General features: G+C 35.8%; 1 protein-coding gene across 5 annotated transcripts in view; it reads right to left on the bottom strand.

The window, feature by feature from the left end:
- Nucleotides 1-4291: 4291 nt before the first annotated feature.
- BMAL2 (basic helix-loop-helix ARNT like 2) overlaps nt 4292-20266 on the bottom strand; it is a 37247-nt gene continuing 21272 nt past the window's right edge. For 3 of the 5 annotated variants that reach the window (XM_085232085.1, XM_085232101.1, XM_085232095.1), the window contains exons 7-17: nt 19982-20074; nt 18412-18529; nt 17458-17601; nt 15574-15814; nt 14455-14561; nt 13683-13833; nt 12461-12516; nt 11574-11682; nt 8508-8595; nt 6707-6815; nt 4292-6221 (exon numbers count right to left, since the gene is read on the bottom strand). In XM_085232085.1, coding sequence (XP_085088211.1) covers nt 6088-6221; nt 6707-6815; nt 8508-8595; nt 11574-11682; nt 12461-12516; nt 13683-13833; nt 14455-14561; nt 15574-15814; nt 17458-17601; nt 18412-18529; nt 19982-20074 — 1350 coding nt within the window. In that variant the 3' untranslated portion in view covers nt 4292-6087. Of the gene's footprint in view, nt 6222-6706; nt 6816-8507; nt 8596-11573; nt 11683-12460; nt 12517-13682; nt 13834-14454; nt 14562-15573; nt 15815-17457; nt 17602-18411; nt 18530-19981; nt 20075-20266 lie in introns of those variants that run through there. The other 2 variants (XM_085232091.1, XR_014885324.1) reach the window with 2 other exon arrangements.

The following is a 20266-nucleotide window of genomic DNA, read 5'->3' as shown; positions in this document are numbered from 1 at the left end:
GCATAAATATTCTACCTGCCTTTAGACAGAACTTGCTCTCCAGATGATTAACTGTGGCACTAACGTTGAGTGCATGACATGAACATTACTGCATATATTTTCCCTTCTTAGCTATGAACAGCGGACAAGGCTTCATTCTACCAATTCCTGAAACACAGCAACATTTACCAAGTTTGCTCTCATGAAAAGATAGACCATCTTATCTACAAGTGATAAAGTTCTGCTATGATGAGCTCATCTGCAGCATACGTGAATTAAATACGTATATGTCTATTTATATATCTTATATATCTATTTATACATACAAGGTCCATATATCTATCCAACATTAACTGCAGCAAAAGAATAGAAACCTGGTTGTAGAGAGGATTTAGGCCCTGCCAATTCCTCTTCTTAGAACTTCAGTTTTAACAGTCATACTGCAATTAGTTTTAATATTGATCCTGGTCATGCTGAAGCCAAAGGCAAAGAAACTCACTGACTGTTTCAGAGTCAAGTTTGCACTCAGATGCTACTAGTATAAATCAGTGAAAATGCTGAAGTCCACTTTGGACAAAGTAAAAATCCTACAAGCTTGGGTCTCCATTCTCAGTGAAACTCAACTTTCAGAAGAAACAAAGTCACAAAGAACAGATAACTCTCTGCTCATTACAGCTTTCAAGAGTTGTATGAAGTCTCCCAGGTTGTTTCACTGCAAGGATCAGCTTTACCACCCAGTGGCATACACAAGATTGCACCGTATTTCACTGAATTACAGACAGAAGTGCCCGCAAATTTTCTTGCATAGCAGTGCCCAAATTAAAATTTGCTGTTAACATCTGATCACTGAGGAGGAAAGTACAATCCCATCATCCACTACAGCACGTGCCCAATCCCTGCAGCAGTGACGTGTTACTTCATGACACGTAAGCAGATTGAGCTAGCAGTACCAAGTTCAGGTTAGAAGTTCTGTGATGATGAAAAACTCCCCATGAAAATCCCATTACTGGGTGATTTCAGAGACTGGAAGTTCTATCTTCCAAGCTCTGAACAACTGAGACTCTGTATATGTTACAGTGAGTTATCAGGATTAGCAAATGTCTCAGCAAATCTCAGTTCTGCGCACCTTGTTCCCTATACCCCTGAGTTAAGGCTCTCCTAAGCAAGGCACCAGCACCAGGCTGAGGACAGCAAGACGGGGAACCAGAAGCAGTAACTTCCCACCCCTTCTAAAAGGGTCCTCTTTGTAACACTAACAAACTGCTCCAGGAGCACAAGTTTCAACCAGCCCACCTCCTGGCTCTTCTCAGACTGATAAGGCACTGTTTCTGTTATCAGATAATCACAGAAACCCCAAATCAATAATTACAAAAATGCGACTGAGGATGGATGAGTGCAATAGGTTTGAGTACTCAGTGAAACTGATTGCGTGAAAAGGCAGAAGCTGCTGCCTTTTACTCCTACTGGAGAAAAAAGTCCAGCCTGGTACTTCAGAACATTTTCCCCTCAGACTGCTACCAATAATCCTCTTCAGCATTTTTAAAGTTACTACCCCTTACGCTTATCAACAAAAGCTGAAATAACATTAAAGTGATTCTGATATGAAAGCTTACTGGAATCAGTAAATAAAGGTTAAATATAACCAAGATGGAGACAGAAGAACCAACAACCCAGCCTCCTCTGCTTTATCGCAGCCATTGAGATCCCATTCCACAGCCCCAGCCATACACGTCCCTTGCCTGCAGCATGCAGAAAATTACATTTCAGATTATTTATGGAAGTAGTTGTCCTGTCTGCTGCTTTTTTTTTCCCCCCCCCTGCAACTCTATGTGAATCTTCACTTCATTCGATCTTTTTGTTTATCTACATACACTCTCGACGTTGGACTCTTTCCCATGGCTTTCCACCAAAGCAACTGTAAGAACTCTGAAATAATGACCTCTGATTTCTGAGATACACAACACATGTTTTTGTACTGGAAACTCAATGTTCCTTCCAGAACTAGGATATAAAATGCCCCAAAGGTTATAACAAACTAAATACACTTTTTTTTTGCAAAGACAACCTATGAACTTGCTTGTAATTATTGTAATAAACCACCAGCAAGACAGCTCCAAAGAACTGTGATTTAAGATTAAAAGCTGTTGGTTCATAAAGGGGTACTGTCATAAAACCCTAAGTCATGAGAGACACAGCACAGAGACAGGAGAGGAGACACAACTGTTTGCTGTCATTTCCAGAAGAAGAGGAAATGACCCAAAAATGAACTAGTATCCAAAAATGAAGCTAACAGGAGCCAAAACAGATACGAGCAGCTCTTCCTGCAATAACAAGGATGCTTCACAGGCTCAGTGCAGGTAGTTCAAATAGACACACTTGAAATGCATCCCTTGGGGTTTGCCAAACAGACACCAAGGGAAGCTGAGGAAATCCTCCAAGCTCAAAGTACTTAAAACTGTCGCTGTGCTTTTCTTCTATTTTTCATTTTCTTTAGGAGTTGGCTCGTGCCTACGGCTGCTCCCAGAACAGGGCAGGCCTAACCATCACAGCTTCTCTCACGCCCCACACAGGACGAAGTCCAGCCAGCCCTACGCCCTACAGAACTCATTTGTTCAGCACAAGTATTCAGCATGTGACTGCATCTTGCTGACACAATGCTAAGTTAACCTGCCTGGTTTGGCATGGGCTTTTTGTTTTTGTTGTTTGTTTTTTTTTGAAAAACAAGAGATTTAGCACCCCTTTAATAATAATAACAACAGCACTATCTGTCCCCAGGAAAGAGGTATTCTTAAAGGCCTGGCAAATCAGATGTGCTCAAAGTATGAGCAATTAAGAAACCAATTTGCTTATTATCCCATTTTGACAACACAAAATCTAAGCATGGAACCACTCTGGTTGAAGAATTTACATCGGTTCACTCTAAGTCTTTTTTGTAAATATTAAAGCCCCAGTCTTCTACAGTTTAGCCTCACCTGTAAGATTTATGAAAGAAGCAGTCTTTGAAGTTAGATTTGTTTAAAATCACTACAAATTAGCTGAAATGCTGTAGTATTCAAAGTTCTGCTGTTCTCTTCAGTCTTTTTTTTTAGAAACACATTGATACACTTTATAGTTACAGAAGAGCCCACTGATTCCTTAATTTTCTCCCAGTTGTGCCAAAGTTCTCTAGATGCTGCAGGACAGACCACCGATGTCAGGTCATGCACTCCTGAGATCTGGCAAATGCTGCGGAAGCAAACACCTACCTCCCAAATAGGGCCAGCTCTATCACAGCAACAAACAACAAGCAGGATATTTTCTACAAACCTTCTTTATGATTGCCAAAGATTGTGCCTTTATTTCTAGAATTTTTGGCGTAAGAACAGCTGAAGGAAAAGTTGTATGTAGTAACTGCTCATACATGCAAACGTATCCTTCAATAAATCAGACATTCCAAGCTACTTCATTTCCCTTTCCCTCATTTAATGAAGTAAAATAGAAGCTGACACATACACGCACCTCTCTTAGGTCCTTAAACATCATTTAAAAGAAAAAAATAGTGGACTGACAGAGCTTGGCAGCAGTTCGCCAGGACCTCGTATAAAAAGTGCTGTACAGACATGAACTGTATTAGTGAAACTGCTTTTTTGCTTCCAAGGGACACGAGAACTCATGACACGCCTCAGGAAGCCTACCTCTTCCTCCCAAGGAAGATAGGAAGTTTTTTTAACTTAGTTATGACAGCCCTCTGCCACAGAAAAGAAGAGCTATCGAGATGAATCTTCTAGAACACACAGTGTAGTGCAGCAGCACCAGCTGTCCCTCAGCAGTTCATTCACCTCTCCACTTACCTTTTCTTGGATCTATTAACAGCACTGTTCTGAAATATGGCTTTGCAGCTTTTAAGCTGCAAGAATCAAGGTCCACAAATATCCCCACGAGCTCCATATTTGTGCAGAATCCAATTATTCTCATCTTGGATGGAGAACAAAATGGTTGCCTTCAGAAAAATCTTATGTGACACAAAACTTTCCAGTTGATTACTTCCTGGAATTCCAGGGAAACGCAATAAGGTTCCAAAACAGTGGCTTAACTCCGGAAGATCATATAAATCTTGTGAAAGAATTAATATGTTCCTTCAGTAACAACATCTGCACCATTTTTGAACTAATCAGTTAAGAAAAAAACTATGCTGAAGAGACTCTGTATAGCTGTAAGTCATTTTCTTATTTCTCTGTCTCAGCCGCAGTACTTCTTGTTTTATTTAGAATTTATTTTTACCTTAATGGTCAAAATCATAAAAAAAAAAAAAAAAAAACATTTCACAATGGCAGAACTTTAAATTCTGAGTTTACTATTAGTACAAATACAAGTCTAACAATTATTAGAAAACGCCTGTGTTGTTGTTCTTTTTTCCCCACTTTGCTGCATGATACAGCCCCAAATTATTTTTCTGTGAAGAAACCAAACAGTTTATTCCAATAAAGCTAAAGAACAGGTAATTTTGGCCCCAGGTCTTCAAAAACCTGTGAATGCAGGAAATCACATGCAGGGTCAGTGCAAAATACTTACAGACAAGAAAAAAGAAAAAAAAAAATTAAACCAACAAACCATTCTAGAAAACACGGACAAGATGTCACCAAAAATTCATCATTTCTGAAAGAATTCATATCTATAAGATATAAAGCTGCTCTGTCAAAGCATAGCAAGTCAGTGCTGACAAATTGTGTATTCATTCACGGAAAGGTGGCTTCCTACAGTAGAAGCATGACATCTGGTGGCTGCTTAGAGAGAAGCCATCTATTTGTTCACACTTCATTCTGCCTCTGTAAGATCTGAAAGGGCTACCTGCCACCCACCTTTAAACTTCAAACAGATGTGACAGTGCTTACGGTTGGTGCTGACGGTTAAGTTTTCGTATTTGTATTAAACAAAGATGCACAAATATCAAATGCCTTTCAGTGCTTTCCTTTCATTACGTGAACTTAAACAAAAACTTTAAGAAAATCTATGTTTTTATGATATATAATTCACACACAAACTTGTCTATACATTTAATATTAGAAATAAAAAATCAATTTTATATATTTATGCTATATTGTTTTAATGCAATCTATTAAATGCCATGTTCTTGAGTAATCTGCTGTAACTGGGATACAGTCTTAGAAAAGCTGTCTCTCAAAAGAAGACCATTTTATATAGCACTACATTACACAAGTCTTTTAAAAAGTCACAGACTCCAGAAATAGAAAATCACCCTAATCTCCCAAAACAAAAATACTACAAAGGATACAACAGAATTTTAACATTTTTCATTAATGGTGCTATCCTCATTCTGGAACTAAGACAATCTACCCAAACTTCTCTAGTTAGTAAATAATCTGCGAAAAAAACAAAATGCTTTATTACAGGTATAGCGTTACTTTTCTTAGGTTCTACATGCTGTCCCTCTAATAATACATCAGAAATAATACAACCTAACAGTTATGATTCTGTTTCTCTTTCCTCATACCCTTATCAGGTTTATGTATTGGTATGACGATCTATTTATAATCCATGATCCCAGAAGTGTATGCTTCGCTTTCACTTTTGACTACAAAAATTGCATTTTTGAAAAGAACAAGGAATCAAAAACTGCATCATGTAGGAATTACGATACCTGATTTTAAAACTGTAGTGTGTGCATATCAGAGTTACGACGTAATAATGTAATAGTTATAAATATTTATAGACTCGAAGTACATTAGGTTCTAGAGAAAGCGACATAGATAATCAATGTTGTCCCGTTTGAAGCGAAAAATAAATAAAAGTTTAAGTGTTAAAACTAAGAAAAATATTTCTGTATATTGTACAGTACCTTTTAGTTAAAGCTTCTTAGAAAAAATATAAGCATTCCAGTTACAGATAGCTCAGTATTAAAATTTCAAAGTTCCCATCATGAAAAAAATATTGCATTTTTCCATAGTTGCAGCAGAAACTGTCTCTCTGTGAACAAGGCTTCAGTTTTTAAAAATATATTGATAGTACATAGGAATTCAAATGAAACATTAAAAAAAAAATACAGTACTGAGGATGTTCGGTTGTTGTGCATTAAGGATTTTAAATTCCGTCTCATTCCAAAAATCAGAACTAGAGAGCCCATTGTATATCACTGAGTTCAGCTGGATCCCCAAGTCCTCCATCGGCCTCCAAGTAATTCATAAGAGCAGTCATGGCAGTGTCATCATTTTCACATATTGCAAAGTCCAGCTGAGAATTACCACCTAAAAATTATTGAAACATTTATGTATGCGATACAAAGCATGAATAATATGGCAACTCTCCCAACAGATTTGTTTTTAAACAGCATCTTTCTCTGAAGTTCAGGCAAAAGTGTACAGTAATTGTTAAAAAAAAAAAAAAGAAATAATAGAAATAATGGCTGTATGCAGACAGTCAAAGGCTAGCTACTGAAACTCTTTATCCATGCAGTGAAGTTTGTACCACTGAAGCAGAAAAGTGTTTCCTACTACGTTGCCTTGCCTATCTTAAATGAATGCTCTTTCAAATCCTTACTTGAAGATCATAGCTCAACTGGAGGAGAGCTGTAATACAAGGGGATCTCTATTAAGAGTCCCCTCATCGTAAGACAGATACTGACAAATCTCTTGAAACTTTATAATTTCTACATGGTTGTATACTAGTGCACTGAAAAATATGGAATTATTATAAATGTCTTCTTCTGCAGCCAAAGAGAAGTAAATCTTACCGAGGAGGGGCTCATTACTGGGAAATGGAATAGCACCTTGGTTTTGTTCTGAAGTCTCCAGAACTTCTGCTTCTGAAGGACATAACTGAATCAACTCTTTATTCGGCACCTGAAAGAACAGAAGTAGAAGAAATAAATTTTAAATTTAACCATAATTATTAAATTACTGAAGCAGTAGTTATGTATTATTAAAATTAAAATACTATTATTAAATAATGTAAATAGCTGTCAAAGCGTAAAGAACTAAATAAGAGCTAATAAAAGATATGCATCAAGGCAGACCTATTGCATATAAAAATCTTTTATTTCTTTTTTTATTTAAATTTGTTTATTTATTTATTAACTAGAGTACACAGTGCCTCGGCCTTTGCAAAAATAAAAGGTGTTACTTACATATCTGTGAAAGGTACTTCACAGTTTTGGCATCTGCCCTATTGAGCGCTTAACTGAACAATCAGTAAATAAATCCAGCACAACAAGATGCTCTAGTATACAATTTCCATGTCTAGTACTGTAAACTATAAATTCCCAGTGACATCAATCTATGTCAATATTGACACATTCTTGCTAAAAGATAAAAACCCACATACCTTCTATATGTTATATGCATTATGCTACATGAATCATGAATTCGAGTATTTTCTATTATTAATTTGAATCTTGTTACCATAGGGATGGTGGAAGTCATCCAAATACAAATATACCAGCAAAAAAATATCCTTCTATTTGTTTCACATAGGACATATATACAATTTAGCAGAACAGATTTCTTGGGTTGCCTGTCTTGTGTATAGTCTGTTAGAAAATTATAATGAAGTTGAAATGCTTTACCAAAGCATTTTAAAACAAACAGCACAGAACAAAGGAACATCTTCAATAAATACAACTAAGTTATCCTTCTCATGAGATGCTGCATGCCAGAGAAAGTTCAGTACATGTATGTCAACTAACTCTTAGGAAGACACACCTTAAGTAGGGAAGGGGTAAACTGAGCATCATAAAAAAAAAAACCCAAACAATCCCCAGTGCAGAACAGTATTGTTATGCACTGAAAGAGCAATGGAAGGATAGACTGGCTTTAAATGGAAAGAAATTTACATTCAAAGAAGTGTAGATGTTTGTTCATACAGTGCACAATATACTAACAGTGATACACAATACACTTAGGTAAAAAAATATTTCATTCATAGCTTTAGCCAGTAACTCTAATAGATTAACAAAACAATGCATTCTATCTATTTTTCCAGAAGACTACTGGAGTACCTTCTAAGTAAAATTTTTAAACATTCAAGAACTGGGAACATGCAGCATGCTTTTTTAAAGGGGTCTTCAGGAACATCAAGGTTAAAGTACAGAAAAAACATTTGAGAAAAAGCAAGAACTGGTGTTTAACGTGGGCTGTCAATCTAAATTCAAGCAGGTAAGAAACACTTTTACTCTTTGACAACCACTTAGCAAAAGTTTTAGGGCAATACAAAGTTCAGAAAAGTCCTTATTATGTAAATCACATTCATCAAATTAAGCATATGGACAGTTCCAGCAAAGATCCTTGTAACTGAATAGTGACTGCAGTCCTCTTAGCTTCAGAGAATGGCCCCTTGAGGCTTGAAGTGATGTCCCAGTAACTAAGGTTGGCATTTCTGCTGCTGTCACGTGTCTTGCAATATAAATTTTAATAGCTGCCATGAAGCTGGCAATACCTAACACATTCTCTCACAAAAATGTGCCAGAGTAACTGGCTTAAACATGGGCTTTTTTTGACAGTAACTTCTCAGTTTTTTACAGACTGTGATATACTCACATTGCTGCAGTTTACAGTTAAAGCTGGAGACGGTGACTTTCTCAAGAGATGTGATGGACTTAACTCCCCAGGTGGTGAAGAATGCAACCTAAAATGATATGTACAGTTGATTTACCCATTTACCAAGTCACACTGATTATGAAATGAAAAACAGCCTGCTGCAGAACCCGCTAGATCTGTCCTCGCCAGTGATGAAGCATGAGCCAGCTAAACCGAGACGTTGTCCTAAATTCTCCTGAAGATTCTGAATTCTCTTGCTCTAGTTTTGATAATGCAAAAAGCATGAGAGATCGTTAAAGTCCATTGGTCTTAATTACTTGAGCACGTTTCTTTTTTCTTCAGTCATCAACACTGGCAGACCAAAGAGTACAAGGTTTCATTTATGCGTACTGGAATAAATAAGTATTTTTTAAATAAGTACCAAATACAGACAATGTAAGCAAGTTCTGCTAAATGGTGGAGGGAAAACTAACAACACATTCTCTCACCCTCCCTTACCAAACATGCCAGATATGAAAATAACATTGGAAATGTACCAGGATCTTTGTTCCCACCTCCACTTGCTCTTCCTGACTCCCAAGGGACAAGGCTGTAGAAGTGGGGCACTCTGAATGCTCCAGTTTACATCACATCCTCAGATGCAAAATGTGGTAAAGGAGGAAGGGTGGGAAACGTGTGAATAAACAGCCTGTAAGTGTAGTTGCTTGAGCAGAATATCTATTAGTTCCCTGCATTCCAAAATCCAGCATGCAATCTGGTAAGCTGCACTGCTGTCTCTAAATGCTGAGACAGGAAGACCAGATTGAATAACTTTGAGCATTGCTGTAACTGAAGTGATCATTCCTCAGATGCTAAACCAATTCAAATGTGCTCATAAACAGAGGTGTAGATATGGCTCTGATGTTCTTTTTAACTTGGTCATGCTTAATGCACAGTTCTAAAGTCACCTGTGTCTCATGGATATTAAAAAACAAGAGAGGAAGTTCAGATATTATATGCATTCTATTGGATTATGTCTGTAGTCACATAATTACTTAATAAAAAAGAGCTGGTGTTAACTTCTTTTGTCTAACTTTGCTCATCTGATTGAGCATTTTCAACAAAAGTCAGGGGATCTAAATCAAGAATATAACACTAATGTTAGAAACTCTAAAGTAAGTATCAAGATAAGCTCTATGCTCAGGCCTGGACATTTACCATCAGGGATGAAAGCTTCTGCCAACTTACTTTGGTCTTCAAAAAATTTGATGGCTCTCATGGGAAGACCTTAAGAATGGGATTACTGAAGTGTAACATTATCTCTTCCATGCCAAAGGTACCAACAGGAATTTTTTGTCAGTGCTTTTCCTTCTCCTTTATGGATAATGTCAGTAACCTGTCAACACGCTGCAGATGGATTTATTTTTTTTTTTAATAGCAACCTTTTCATTCTATCACTTCTCATGCAATTATTCCTTCCTTCATTTCATTCAAAAGGAACAAGTCCCCGTGCAATTTGGCTATTTTAGAAAAGAGACATGACTTCACTGCTGGAAAGGGATTCCAAACTACGGGAAACAGAGTCAGAAAAATCTACCACTGTGACTCATCACATTTTCAAGCTCTGGCCATGGCTTTTACTGTTTCAGACAATAAAATACTGTGTTCTGATGAAAAGACAGCTGAGAAGAGAATCACGTTACGAGGAGATAATATGTAATCATGCAATTCAGTGTGCAGAAGAGCCAACTACGCTTTAACAATCTGACAGCCTTTTGCAGTAAGGCGACTAGCTTGGTGGAATAAAGGCATTACTAGTGGAAGATTTGATTTCAGTGAATTTTTAACAGTCTCCCATAACATTCTCACAGACAAGCTGACAAGGTGGTCATCTACTAAAGTCTAAGATGGCTTGGCTTGCTATTTTGCAAACAGTGGCCTATTAAACTATTCCTTACAGCTCTACCACAGTTTACAAAGCTGGTGTATTTCTTACTGGAAGTTTTAATATCACTGCAGTCCTTAGGCATGGTTGCAAATGTGCTGCTGGAAAAAATTACATGGGATCTTGGAATACATGGCATTTGAAAATATAAACAACTTCTCGGTGTTTCTTTACCTAGACCTGGAAATAAATGACCTAAAGTCAGAGGGATGGCTTCATTAGCCAAAGCTACCATTTAGATGATTGGTCCTATCTTGATAAGATGATAGTACTGTTATGCTAGATCTGACCTTAACAAAAGCGGTTGGAACTTCTGATGAAGCCTTGATTCCTGAAAGAGCTGTGCATGTGGTTCCCCAAAGCCCTGGAATTAGCTGGCTCAAAGACTTTCTAAAAATGTTCTTAAATAACAAATGCTGACATAGTGCAAATTGATATTAAAACCTCTTTGTCTATAAGCAAAACCAGGCACCAAAGTGGATGCAAAATACAAAAGATACAGAATATATTCACATTAAAATTATGTTTCTTCCTTTGGAATTCATTTGGTACGCTGTGAAACAAGTTAGTTTTAAAAGGCTGAGTCTTTAATTCACAGCTTGAATCTGGCATGGATTTCCATTTCGAATGGTGGAGTCATATTTTTTTAAATCTACAGCTGGGTACAGGGGAGCAATTGAGCTATTACTTTAGTCTGTGTTCAGGACAATCAGGAAGGGACAAAACAGGCTATAAAAGCACTCTACTGGGTACTGTTTCAAGGAAATCTCTGTTTGCAGAGTGAAGCTATCAGAAAAATATAACCACCACTCACAGGCAAATAAATTTCCATTCCCTAACGTTTTATCTACACACTTTAATTTCAAACAAAGGAGCATTACAGTAATACTTCTGAAGATGTAGTTACATAATTCTTCCATTATTGCATCTCTAGAACAAAACTATTTATCAAGACCAGTGATGTGTATGGCCACACGAGATCTACATTAGCTTATAATTTGTACCATACAATGCCACTGTTCAACCAAAACATATTTAATGTATGCAATAAAAATGAAACTTGAACAATCCCCACATAAACACATATCCCCCTTCTCCATCTTTACTTAAAACCCTACCATATGATATTAAGTGTTTATTACCTTTGTAATTCTAATATTTCATTTGCAATTTCAGTTCCTATACTTCCAGCACCAAGAACTGTTCCAGAGGACATTCCAGGTACACTCACTAAAGACTGTTTTACAGCACCTACAGTTAATAAAATAAAATCTTAAGTTTGTAGCAGTTTCGTTATTCAGCAAGGAACAATCACCTTGAGGATTCATTTTAAAGCTATTTTTGTTCTACTCTCTTATTGCCAGAAATAAAATTCTATAGAACAGTAACCCTACAGGAATTGTTATCTTATTTGAAATACAAAGAAAAGTGAATAAAATTAATTTGAAAACTGATGATCTTCAGCAATGTAATCACTAGCTTTAATCATTATCACCTCTATACTCAGACAATTCAAAAAGAATGAGGAAAAAAAATGCTGTATTTTCACAAACTTTATACTTCAAAAGCAAATATTAAAAAGAACTTTATAGCAAGATAAAAGAAAACCACATAGACATCAGAACTTATGCACAGCAGAGAATTGTTAACAATATATATATATATGTTACCCTTTATTCTGTAGCTAAACTCAGTGCACCTGTATTTCTGCAGAAAACCAGAAAAAGCATGAAGAGACTGTGATAGAAGCATTGTGTCCTATCAAGCAAAAACCAAGTCGTATCAGGAGTTACTAGAGAAAAAAGATATGCTGCAAGCCTTTCTGATCACAGTTACATGAATTACATGAATTAGAATGCCGTGACTAAATGGAATTACTTTTAAAATTACCTCTTTAGAATTACCTTTAAAATTATTTTCCCTTGCACAATAACTTAGCACGAAAAAAAAATCCTGGATTGAATAAACCTAAAGTTTCATGGATTGATCAGGAGATGCACCTATAATAACTGTAAGAAACAACACTTGCCTTCTGCAGGCTGGGAACCGTAGGAGACCTGTTCTTCAGCAGACTCATTGTGACCTCTAAGATTTAAATAAAAAAGCATCAAGCAAATCAGAAACATTTTCAATGGTAAAATCCATTGTATTTCTATTTTATTACAATCAGTGCTTTACAAAGAAGATCTAACATGCTGAATCTAGTAATAAAATGAGATATTCCTTACATATTTCAATGTTAAATTCTTTCTACTTTGATCTCTGAAGCACTGAATTAAATACTCATTTACACTCACTCCCAAAATCAGTAACTAAGGCCAACACAGTTGTTTATGTTACATGACAAGAATAAGACTGTCCTTTCTACTTATAGGAGGGAGAGCTATTAATCAGAAACAGCTGCTAATAGAACAGATCAGCAACTACGTTCTGCTGGCAGCTGCTGCCTACCTCCCCTCCTCTAGCTGCAGATGCCTGGATCTCCAGGGCAGGCAAAAGTGGCCTTTGGCTGTTGGCAGCACAGACTGCTTTAACTGCTCTTCTTTGTCTTGTTGGGGAAAAAGGACAAGGGCAAAATAGATAGGTAATGTTGGCTTAAGATTCGAACCAACTACAGAGTGGGTAAAAGGCCCCCAGACCACTCTGATGGAAATAAAATCACCTTCCTCCCCCTCCAAAAACCAAAGTTGTTGAGAAAGATGCTCAGTATCTTTGGAACAATCCAAATTATCATTCCATTGCAAGGCACAAGGAATAAAATGTAACAAAATAAGAATGTAACACACACTCCAACAGTTCATTTAATGTCCTGTGGGCAGCTGCCTTGCAATCTATTTGGAGAATATCTTTTTGTCCTGCCTTACATTTCCTACGATCTATCAGTTATGCTTCTCCTTATTCTAACACACACAGACTTAAAAGCTCTGAAGGAAAAAAAATAATAATGCCACTTTTCCATTTATTTGTACCTATTTTCCTAAAAATATTTCTTCCTTTAATAAGAAACTCTTTCCTCTAATTTTTCAACTGGCAAATTGCACAGTTTCATAGTCAAATCCATGACCTGAGACTGAAATAAAAATCAACTGGTGCAAATCAAATGCCAAATGTTCTTTCACGTTAATCAACCTCTTTATGAACCGTTGGTATTTTCTAATCCTGTTCTGCTTCTTGAAGAGCTTGTTTTCTATTAATGCCAACTGTAATTAAGACAAAAACTAACATAGGGAATCATACAATGAATTACTTACAATACTACAGTGTTGTTTGATACAATGTACTCCAGTTCTTTGGTCCACGGATTCATGAAACTAAACCATTGACTCTTTAAAGTAATAAAACTTCCATCTTTTGCTCTAAATTTGTAGGAATTTGTAAATACTTTTTCTTTATTCTGCAACACTAGATAAGAAAGAGGAATTCCAATCACTATATTCATACTCCCAAGGACAGAGTTGAGCTAAAAAAAATCTGTTTTGTGGTACCATAAAAACAAAATGTTTTTGATGACCAGAAATTCAAATTAAATGCCAGAAAAATGTTTAAGATAAGACCTTTATGAAATTAAACTACTGTTTTAACAATGCTACTAATCTTAAATGAGAGTCCACGTACTAAGTTTCTGCAGACAACTAATAGGAAGACTCCTGATTTGGTGAACTTTCACCAATGGTGTCTTTAATTACACTATTAGGCAATTTGGTCTTCAGGACTCCTTTATTCTTATAAAGAAAAATTGAAGCACAGGGTTGAAAGAGGCATTATTGCCCAGCAATTAAAGCACTGCACCAAGATCCAAGACAACAGAAGATTGTCTTGACAAGACCCTTGACAACAGAGAAGGAAACTCCCTGGTTTTCTTATGCACTTTACAAAGGCATGTCTTAACACAGACACAGAAAGGGACAATGCTTAGATTGTCTAACTTCATTAATTCTCAGCTTCTGATTTTTTTATTTGCACTGTTTTCACACAGCAATTAATGTAGTTGTACATAGCCTGGGAGAACCAATCATTTTGTACCTTCTTTATGTTTTTCAGCTAGATGATTGTGATCATCTTGATGGCAGTACTCGTAACAAGAAGTTCCTAGAAGTTCTTGTGGCAGATACCCTAAAATTGCTGTTGCACTGTTAGAAATAAAAAAAATGAACTGCGGTGGACTCAAACAATTGCAATGCTTGCTTTCTTAAGTATCAGATAAAGCAGAAAATGAATATTTAAAGAAATAGATGCTTACGTTCATGTCTGGGAAAAGATATGGCATTAGGATAGCTCTAAAACAATAGCATATATCGACTGCAGTTTACCTTGAATCTGTTTGCAATGAATAATACAGGATAACAAGATTGTGTAAGAGTATCAATTCAAAGACAAAATAAGTGTTTAAATATGCAAATCACTTGCATGCACAATTTAAATGAACACAAAGTATATATGACTATTAGCTCTTCCAATTAGGCATTCAAAGTACCAAACCCACATGATGAGTCATTTAAAAAATTAATAGTTAAATTTTGCTCTGCTATATTAAGGAATTAGTTTGAACTAACACTTCTAGATATAAGATGAGATGGCTGAAAGCAATAACAGTCTTCCGGTGACAATAATGAAATTCAAAATGTGAAGTGGTAACAGACTGCATGACGAACAAAAATCTCTATTAGAAAAGTTCAGAAAATAGGAACTTGGCTTACAATTCTAGTGAAATAACTTTGGAACTCATTTAATATAATGTACTTGCTCCAAACATTATGATATAAATAAGCAGTCATTTTCAGTGAAGGGCTTATTACTTCTCTATTAGTGCAACTTACAAACAAATGTAACTTGTGTATGGGTATGATACTCTAACTTGAAATTTTTTATTATGAATATATAAGTATATAAGAGTACGTTATAATGCATTTTCATCTTGCGAGCCTACACTTCCCTAAAGGACAAAACACTTATTTTGCTACATTATATTTTATGTTTAGCAAACTGAAGTCCAAGGACTCAGATTCATGACAAGGCTCTTCACGTGTACAGCATCTGGAAATTCTAACCTGCTTAAGAAATTGCAGCCCTTTTTGACAGAAAAGTTTACAAAACCTAACCAAGTCATGCCATTTTCTTTTCATTAAAGAAGAAAACTCTTACCGCTGATCTACATAAACAAATTTTCCATCCATGGCAAATCGTGTAACAAATTCTGTTGCTTTGACTTTTATCTCTCCACTCTTTTGTGGAACGATGTAAGGGTGTAACCTCCCAATTGCAACAAGACAGTTAAAGTTACTACTGTTCTTTTCTACATCATTTTCCTCTTCTACTCCCACCTCACTAGGAGGCCAGTTCTTCATATATCCAGTACAGTGAATGGTACAATACTTTCTGTGATCTAATAGAAAGAAAGAAATTAAGCAGCTATGGTTCAAAATGTAATTTAAAAAAATCTTTCACCGTAAGACCAACAATCATATTTTATGCATTCTTACAACAACTGTAGAAGGCTATAGATAATGTGACAGCGTGTTTCTAAATCAATTTTTTACTACTTAATTTTGGCTTACCTGAATAGAGTGCTTCTAACCCTATGCAAGATTTAGGAAGATAAAGTATAGGTGTTGACAGTGCAGTATCACAGGAAAAAAAAACAACAAAACAACAGCTTAGTAACCCACTGTTTCTCCTTCACATTTTATGTGCTGTACATCATAATAAACTAAATGAGCATTCTGTAGCTTCCAAATCGATTTATCTTGTATGAACACTAGAATTTTAACATTTTTACTGCCATTACTAAAAGAATCAACAAAGAGAGCAAACCAAAATAACCCAGATTACTTTCTATTTATCTCAGACTTCTGAAGTCCTCAATTTTCACAGGAACATAAATATTAAAGAACATTTAAGTTAAGCATACACTATCATTCATTTCTATGACTGGTAGAAACTTTTTGACCTCTACAATATCCCAATAACGTCAACATCCACAGAGATGATGTATCCTATAGTCCCTATCTTCCCCCAAAATTGGCAAAGTAATCTTAACATTTGTATTTTACCAAATTATGATTTACACAGATTTGACAGCATTAACTCTCAGCTATGGAGAACATGAACATCAATCAACTTTGTAAAATGAAAAATTGAGTAATCCTACTGTGACTGTCAGTTTTCCAAATTTTTAATGTGATCTCTCTGAATACTGCTTGCCCGAAAGCATGTTTGTAAGAGCTAAATTCTTATCTCACCAAGTTAGTTGACACATCAAGGGAGACAGAATTCCTCTGACTTACAATGACAGATCCATTTTAGAATGTATTCTTGTATGATATATCTCAACAGCAGCAGGTTACATTGAAATAGAAGAAATAGGAAGATTCCTTCGAGATCAATAATAATAATTTCTGCAGGTTTTTTTTTTTTTTTTTGCAAAAATCAATGCCAAGATATTAACCAAAAGCTGGAAATTACATTTGTAAAAAGATTCATTCACTGAAAACGTGACAAGAATATATTGCTCTACAGGCATACAAACTCAATTAAAACTATGAACTAAATTAAAGATATTGGAAAAACACTGGAATCACACTGATAAATTAACTTTACTATTAAAAAAATAATCTGTAAGTACACACAATACAAAATGTAAATCAGATAAAGTTTTTACTTGCTTTTTTTCCTCCAAAACAGCAGATTTTGCAGGCCTTATTCATATAGTTATCTTCAAGACATATGTTACTTAGTTTAACTCTTCTGATCTGCTCCAGTGCTTTCAAAAATTTGACTAGAACAGATCGTGTCTCCTAAACCAACAATGCAACCCAGGTTCCTTCCTCCCTTCCTCTTCTCAGGAGTGAATAGGGAGGACAAAGAGGACAATTAGACTGTTTTTCAGAACATATCTGCAGTACACACTTCTCTACAGCTACTATGTGAAATCAGTGATAATTAGAAAGGTCACACTACTGGCTTGGAACTTAAACATACTGAATTTCAAGACCGAAAGCCCCCATTTCAGCTACACTGTTTGAATACCTTTCTTCTTTGGGTTGGGTAAGCACTCCTTCTCTTCTTTGACTGTGGTCCTACTACATTTTATCCGACAGAAGAAGGAACGTCGAGCACCAGAATTCAGTCGAGCTGGTCCAGCTTGAAAATCTGTATGTACTTGCAAGCCAGCTTACAAAAATTTAGTAAAATAGTTAAAGAAAACAAAAAATCCAAGAATAAAACTGCTGAGTCCAAGGCCTTCGGTTTCTCATATGTTCTCCTTACTGTTTAGTTACCTAAATTTTGTCCTTACAATTACAAAAGAAAAAATGTCTAATAACTTTAAACAAGGCAAAGAAAATGTGGGCTGCCACACAGATTCCAAATTTAAAAAGAACTACAAAACTGAATTTAAGCTATACTTAACATTTTGAATCATACTGTAATAAATACACTTTATCAACTTTCAACTCCTATTTGTACACAGAGGAAGTGCAAAGATGCCTATAAAAGCCAGCTATAAAATAGTTATTAGCTGCAGAGTACATAATGCTTTTCATATCAGAAATAACTGTAAATAGATTTGGTTAAATTAGAATCGACACTTAGCATTTTCAGAGAAGACAGTGATTCTTGATACTGAAGTATTTTATTCCATGTTCGACTACATCAGGTCTTTTGTATTGACAAGACCTATCAAATACAAGAAAAAAAAGTAGTATGCCTGGTAGGAAGAATGTCAGACTACAACTTGGTAAATGTTCAACAACGCTAAATTCAATCACTCTTACTACCTACAAGTAAGTTCTTTTCTGTGCTAATTTTTAAACTGCAAGTGAATTATAAGCAGCAGATGAGCACTGAAACATGTTTTTTCATAGAAATTGTATTTCAAGCTTGTACATCCATGCACACAATTATTTCCTACATAAGAACTGACCTCATTAACATCTTTTAAAAAATAAAAAAGGAATTTGAGTGAGTTCAAATACGACTTACTTTTGCCATCTACAAGCTTTTCTCTGGGAGAGATATCTGAAGATGAAAGTTGCTCCTTAACTTTGGCAACATCTTTTGGATGCAAGTAATCAAACAAACTTTGTCCAATTAAACTGGCCTATTTAAAAAAAAAAACAAAAACAACACTGTTTTAGAACAGGACACTACATATTACAGACCTCAGAAAAGCAACATTCTGCACTATGGAAAAACCCACCTTGTAAAACACCACAGTTATTCTGAACTTTTATAGATCAATTTGCATTTATTTTTTCATTATTTATTATTATTTTTATCAAGCTGGGTAGCAAGATATATAATCTGTAACTTCCCTTTGAAAAAAAGTACTCAATTTAGTTGCATATTCAAAAAGATTGAGTGTTGTAAAACAGAATGTTTTTTTTCGTTTGTTTACTTAACACGATTCCCGATCCTTTAGAAAGGTTATGTGCACAGATTATTTTGAGGGTGGGGGGATAAGGGAAGAAATAGGAAGAAATTAATGCTACCTATGACTGTGAACTCTCAGTTAGTAGGACAAAAGAGCATTGCTAATCAGGAGTTGTCTGAAAGCTGCACAGAGCTTTCACCTCTGCGCTTCTTAGTTGAAGATATTTACAGGGATCTCCTTAGCTGGGATCCTTTCAACCTGCTGATTCTGCTGGTTCAAAGCTGGTCTGCTGCACTACTGTAAGCACCACTACCATCTTTTGAAAGAGGAAGGAACTCTCAAAGAAGTCGGCAACCTTTTTTTCTTTTCTTTCTGATTCCCTACCTTCTACACAGCAGGTCAAATCAAAGGGTAGAAAGGAGCTGTGTTAATGATCAGTATTGTAGACTGAAACTGCAACCCATTTTGGATCTTGCCACTTTCTATGTGATCAGTACATAAAAGGGGAACACTTCTTCAATAAACTAGAGTCAGAAATGGACATACTGCAAAGCTTCTAAGAAAGCAGGATAAACATTCAACCTCTTTCATTTACCCAGTCTCTATCTAAGCCTATTGTAAAGGTTGCCCTTCTCTGGACACACTCCAGGGCCTCGATGTCTTTCTTGTAGTGAGGGGCCCAAAAGTGAACACCGTACTCGAGGTGCAGCCTCACCAGAGCTGAGTATGGGGGATGATCACGTCCCTGCTCCTGCTGGCTATACTAGTTATGATATAGGCCAGGATGCCATTGGCTTTCTTGGCCACCTGGGCACACTGCTTTATAACCGATTTTCCTCAGGCTTAAAAAAAAAAAAGAAAAAAAAGAAAAAAAAGAAAATCACCATTTAAAGGAAATCTCTTAGGGATAAAATTAGGACATTTCCAAGTTATCCTTTTCCCTCAGAGTAGCAATTCTACAGTATGATCAACTGAAACCCAGTTATTACTCAGGCCATGAACACTGATTGCACTTTGAAATTTTTATTCCGGGAAATTTAGCCTTAATTTGAAAGAGGTCAAACCAAAGATATTCTAAGAAATTATAGAAAAGGATACAATAAACCAACAACTTTTAAAAACTTCTAAGTAAAACAAACTCTAAGATAAACACAAACCAAGAAACTCAATTATAACCACCTGATCATAATTAAGTATTTTGCAAACTGATTCTGAGACAAACAGAATTTTTCCTCTGTTACATCCAACCACAAACAGGAATCCATCTGCAGCCTGAAAATATAAAGACAGCATCTTTAAAAACTTACCATTAAAATATACAATTAATATCAATGGATAGAAGGAAGTACATTTGTATGCTTTTTATTAAATAAGTTAAAAGTCACAGAAAAAAGCAATTTAAAAGATTGCAAGGACCAAATCAATTTAAATACAGACATTTAATCACTTAAATACAAATCATCA

The sequence above is a fragment of the Meleagris gallopavo genome, chromosome 1 (genome assembly GCF_905368555.1).
Source record: "Meleagris gallopavo chromosome 1, MGAL_WU_HG_1.1, whole genome shotgun sequence".
Taxonomy (NCBI): domain Eukaryota; kingdom Metazoa; phylum Chordata; class Aves; order Galliformes; family Phasianidae; genus Meleagris; species Meleagris gallopavo.
Note: the sequence above shows the minus strand (reverse complement) of the source record. Positions and strands in the feature narration are given on the sequence as shown.